The sequence below is a fragment of the Miscanthus floridulus genome, chromosome 6 (genome assembly GCF_019320115.1).
Source record: "Miscanthus floridulus cultivar M001 chromosome 6, ASM1932011v1, whole genome shotgun sequence".
Classification (NCBI taxonomy): Eukaryota; Viridiplantae; Streptophyta; class Magnoliopsida; order Poales; family Poaceae; genus Miscanthus; species Miscanthus floridulus.
In genome coordinates, this window is record NC_089585.1 from 17612376 (window position 1) to 17618217 (window position 5842).

The 5842-nt window shown below is 41.4% G+C and overlaps 1 protein-coding gene across 1 annotated transcript; it reads left to right on the top strand.

Moving 5' to 3' along the window:
- Nucleotides 1-1141: 1141 nt before the first annotated feature.
- LOC136457752 (uncharacterized) lies at nucleotides 1142-3465 on the top strand. Its single transcript, XM_066457762.1, has 2 exons — nucleotides 1142-1664; nucleotides 3132-3465. The coding sequence occupies exons 1-2, from the start codon at nucleotides 1303-1305 to the stop codon at nucleotides 3274-3276; spliced, it is 507 nt and encodes a 168-aa protein (XP_066313859.1). The 5' UTR covers nucleotides 1142-1302; the 3' UTR covers nucleotides 3277-3465.
- Nucleotides 3466-5842: the final 2377 nt, after the last annotated feature.

Consider the following 5842-nt stretch of genomic DNA (forward strand, 5'->3'; position numbering starts at 1 on the left):
GATAAAGTGGTAATGACATTGTTCATAAATGTGACACATCTCTCATAAGGTTTTATAAACTATACAAGACATGTGTAAGATTAGTAAACAATGTGTGCTAAGAATTTGTCAAATGAATAAATGACCAAAATAAAAGTTATAGATATTCATGAGTTGAACAACTTTGGTATTCATCACTTTTTATGTTGAAATCAATTTGGGTCTCAAATTTTAGTTCGAACTTGTCGTTTTTCAAAATTTCAAATTTGAAAGGTCCAAATTTTGTGAAATGACAAGATGACTAAAATAAGAGTTGTAGATATTAATGAGTTGAACAACTTTGGTATTCACCACTTTTTATGTTGAAATCATTTTGGGTCTCAAATTTTGGTTCGAACTTGTCATTGTTCAAAGTTTTAAATTTGAAAGGTTAAAATTTTGTCAAATGACAAGATGACCAAAATAAAAGTTGTCCCACTCTATCTCCTCTGGCTCCGTCTCGTCCCGCTCCTGGTCGCGCTCCCGCTCCTTCTCGTTGTCGTCCTCGCAGGCCCGGATCCGCTCCCCTCCTCCGGCTAAGCGCAGGTCCAATTAGAATTAGAAAATAGAATATATATACATGTACAAAGTTGACGAGGGATTTAAAATTATGAAAGTAAAAAAAGAAATAGAACTCATCAAAACAAAAATAAATTGGATACAAATACACGCCCTGTTCGCTTGGTCATAAACGATCGTAAATTTCCAGCCAAAACAACATTTTTCTCTCACACCAAACCAGCCAGCAGTAATAATCCACGATCGTATATGATCGTTTCAGCCCCAGCCGAACAGGCTGACAAATGCTTCAAAAAAAATCCCATATATTGAAGCGAAAAATCAAAAAAACAAATGAATTTATATACAACAAAAAATTCAGATACAAGCATAAAAAATGTTGGTTTCAAATAAACATAGAAATACTAGGATAAGATGATAACGACAAGCATGATAGAAAATAGCAAAAAAAATACAAATGTCTTGTTAACTAGTAAAAGAAAAAGATAAGTTGAATCCAACTACTTCTGGAACAAGCCACCAAGCCAGCTCCAATTTCTAAAAAAAAGGTCCAAAAGAAGAGTCCTCATCTGGCCGTCCATTTAAACGCGGGACGACATCGATCGGCAGTCGAACCACAAAACCACCAAAACCCAACCCCAACCCTTCTCCGCTTCCCCTCCTCGCTTCCTTCCTCCCCGCGCCGCCGCCCCCCTCGAACCCGAAAGGAACCCTAACCCTAGCCGCCTCCGGGAGGCAGCTAGGAGAGAGCTCGGAGCACCAGCCATGGCAGAGCACGACCTCACGGCGCTGATGGCAGCGCAGCTGGACCGGCACCTGGTGTTCCCGCTGCTGGAGTTCCTCCAGGAGCGGCAGCTCTACTCGGAGCTCGAGTTCCTGGAGGCCAAGATCCGCCTCCTCAGCGACACCAACATGGTCGACTATGCCATGGACATCCACAAGTCCCTCCACGGCACCGACGACGTCCCCGAGGACATGGTCAAGCGCCCGCCGAGGTCGTCTCCAGGCTCAGGTCACTCGAGGAGGCCGCCGCCCCGCTCATCGCCTTCCTCCAGAACCCGTAGCTCGTGCAGGAGCTCAGGCCCGACAAACAGTACAACATCCACATGCTCCAGGAGCGGTACCAGGTCTGTTTTTCTCCCCCCTCTGCTTCTGCCTCGTTTTCATTTAGTTGTATTGGTGTAATTCCGTGTTTTGGAGCGTCGTCAGATGTGGTTGTGAAATTAGGAGTTTGTGTGTCATTAAACAGCCTGAAACTGGTTTGCTCATACAGTGAAGCAATATTCCGGGCTACGTGATTTACTGCTGCTACATGTGGTTACATATAATTAGCATATGATGATTTAGTTCTAGTTCTGCGCTATTTTGTGAGGAATCTTGAATTAGTGGAATGCTGACTTTTGCTCCTGTATTATGGATCAGATAAGTAGATTGTGAGATGTGTTTTATTTTGTAGTATGCATAATTCAGTATGTTATATGTATAGGTGTCCTAAAATCTAGACATGTGTAGTTCTTCCTAGTATTATAGTTGGTTCCCTTGTATCTTTTAGTCAAAGTGCTTGATAATTGATGCTAGTTCAGGTCTATGTTCTTTCAACTCTTCAGTAAGGGACAATTCAGAGTCGAGTTTTCTCTTCAGGATAAAAAGGCACTGTAGAGAAAGCACAAGGCATAATAACTAAGATCAAAATTCAGATGAAACGATGAAGCTGTGCCCTTTTATTGTTGTGTAGGCTGTTCTGAGCTAAACGCCAATACACTGACCAATCCTTGTTTATTGATAATTATATATATTTATAGCGTGCTGTTTCACTTGTTACTTGCCTATCATTTTTTATCTTGTATATATGAAGTAATTGTCGTTTGTCAAATAGGATGTTGTATATGGGCTAATGATACAAAGGATCTTCAATTCTTATTATATTGGAAGCTGCAGCTCCACATGTTACTAAGAAAATGTCATAGTAGCATTGATCAAACTTTCGACATATTAAACGAAAGATCCAATAAACACTTACAATATAATAAGGATCTTCAATTTCTTGTGTCTCTTAGTTTGACCCAGCAAAACTGAAGAAACTTCGCCCAAGTTTCAAGGAGAATGGTGGTACCGTTACAGCTGGAAATGCTTCTAGTATAAGTCCTTTTAAGTTTATCTTCAGTTGTATTATAATTCTTGTGATTAGCTATGATGATAGTTAACTTCTTTCTTTACATTATGCTTGCATTTTGTTATTTTTGTTGCTGTCCTGTGCATACCATATTTGACTTGTGTTTGTTCTTATGAATTGGCACTCCTATTATGTTTTAGGGGCTTGGTATGCTCTAATTTGTTAAATAGATTGTAACTTTTCTTCTTGTAAATGATTTATTATCACATAAGAAAGTAAAGAAGTGTTTGTAATGTCTTATGCCCATTCAAAGCAAAATCAGTCTATGTGTATAATTTCTTCTTGGTTGTCTTCAAAATTCTTTGATCTCACTTTGCACTTGCTATTTTTTCCATTGACTGGTACTGTCCATTGTGTACTGCCTACTATCCGCTTGTGTAGCTACAATTGATCATATCTAATTTGCTTTTATATGGATCAGTGATGGGGCTGCTGCATTAGTTTTGGTGAGTGGGCAGAAGGCTCAAGAGCTTGGCCTGCAAGTCCTTGCAAGGATCAGAGGATATGCAGATGCAGCTCAAGTAAGCTACAGTAATAGTTATCATAGCGTTTGCCGGGAAGGGTAAAAGATCTTTACTAGTATATTGCTAGTGTTCTGTTAGTGAATTTTCAGTGTGTAAATAGGAACTTAGGTAACCCTGCAAATCCAAGCTTTGGCATTGATACTTGACTCACAGATTATGAAAACTGTATCCATAAGTTCATATTTGAAAAGAATCCATAAGTTCATATTTGAAAAGAATCCATAAGTTCATATGCAGTCTATGTTGTAATGATGGTCAAATTCGAATTTGAATTATATATATATATATATATGGTCAGATTTGAATTTGAATTATTTTTTTTTGCTGGAAAATCCACTGTAGGGGCGGTTCTTGATTGAACCGTCCTTACAAATACACACAGCAGGGGCGGCTGGTGATACAACCGTCCTTACAGAAGTCCACTACAGGGGGTAATATTACCAGCCATCCCTACAGAGGTCACTGTAGAGGTGGCTGAAAACACCAGCCGCCCCTACAGAGGGCACTGCAGAGACGGTCAGGAAATCGCCCCTACAGAGGCACCCTCGGTAGGAACATCCTGGGAGGGACGGCTGACGTAGCCACCCCTACAGAGGCTCTAGAGCCGCCCCTACAGTTAATTTCTGTAGTAATGCTGGCCAACCTTCATGTTGTAGGTCAAACACAGTGAGCAGTCATGGTAGAATTGGAAGGCATCTGTTCGCATTCATTCATAAACTAAGTGACACACGGGTACCTTTCTTTTCTCTATAAAGAGCTGTTGACGGTTGGAGCAAAACGGAACTTTCCTTGACTTCTTTCACTCGTTGGGGCAACACACGTGGCGGTGGCCCTCGGACAACGACGCAAGTGCGTGGCGAAGGAGCGTCAACTTGGGCGACGACGGCGTAGCACTACCGGATTCAGCTTCTTTATCGAGTGCCTCAGTTAGGCATTTGGCAAAGGCCAATATACACTCGGCAAAGCTTTTGTCGAGTGTTACACTCAGCAAAGCTTTTGTCGAGTGTTACACTCGACAAAGGGCGCTCGGTAAACAGTTTATCGGCAAAGACCTCTTTGTCGAGTGTACTTTATCGGGCACTCGGCAAAGCCTTTGCCGAGTGCTAATCTGACACTCGACAAAGAAAAGTTACCGTGACGGCGAGCGCCACCGTGACGGCGGCTTTGCCGAGTGTCAAGGTCAAGCACTCGGCAAATGTCGCCTCTTTGCCGAGCGCCGTTACTCAGACACTCGGCAAAGGTGGCCACTATGTCGAGTGCCACCGGCAAGACACTCGGCAAATGTAGCCTATTTGCCGAGTGTCCTGTCAAGATACTCGACAAATAGACGACCTTTGCCGAGTGCCTGGACCGTGGCACTCGGCAAATCTGTGATGTTTGCCGAGTGCAATGGCCTTTGCACTCGGCAAAGCATATTCTCAGGTAGTCTCTTTGCCGAGTGTCATAGCCATTGCACTCGTCAAAGTGACTGAAAACAGCCTTTTTTATTTGTTTTTTACATCCATCCAAACAAACAGAAGATATATATAACAAACATCATCAACATCACATATATATCATCAACAGCACATATATATCATCAACACCATATATATATCACAAACGTCACATATATATCACAAACGTCATATGTCTCATAATATATCACAAATAAGTTCACAAGTAATCCAAGTGCTCCATCATCTACAACCACAATTGCAAATAGAAGTACCATTAACAACCACAAGTATCATCACCGAGATGGTCAATGAGACTGATTTGGTGAAGGATTCGTTAAAGCATGAGGATCGTTTGATGCCGCCGATTGATTCTGCACAAAGGAGAAGATATTGCATGTGTGAGACAAGATAAATATATATCATACGTAAATAAAACTTTCTGCTCCAAGTAGTTGAAATCTTAAATAGATTCTTTTGAATTATTTTCGAACTACTGAACTCCTGCAGGGAAGTTTCTTATGTTATTCAATGCTACAAAGAATATGCACAGCAAGATTTATGTATTGGCGTCAATGATCTCAGCTATATGGCCTGACAAAAACTAACGCTTGTTCAGCCAAAAGGATGTAGACATGTAAGTGCGGCCCAGTACAAAGATCCGATTCAGAAGCTGATTAGCTGAACACCTCTGCCTGCAATCGATCAGGTTTATCATTCAGATCACTGGGAGCTTGCAAGTTACTGCGCAGCGCACACACAGCTCTGGAAATCTCCGAGATCTTCAGTTCTGCAACTTCTACTCCAGTTTCGCATCGACATTTCCGTACATGTAACTCAGAGGCACTAAAAAATATGTTTCCTGCGAAGTATCCAACATGAAGTTAGAGTCTGGGAACCAGTACCGAGACTAAAATTTGTTAAGCTTAAGCAGAAAATATAGTAGAGCCCATACACATGCGGTGCTCTGCTCTCAGAACTTCTCAAGTGCCTAGACATTTGCACCAGAGTTGTCACAGAAAGATCTCACGACTTCTCATGTGCCTAGACATTTGCAAAGCCAGAAACAAAGCCTAAATTAAACAATATTGTTAGCTAATCTAAATCACGACTGCATTGGTTGATGGGATCTCATGCATAACAAAATGTGGACATTAATTGGAGGTTAGACT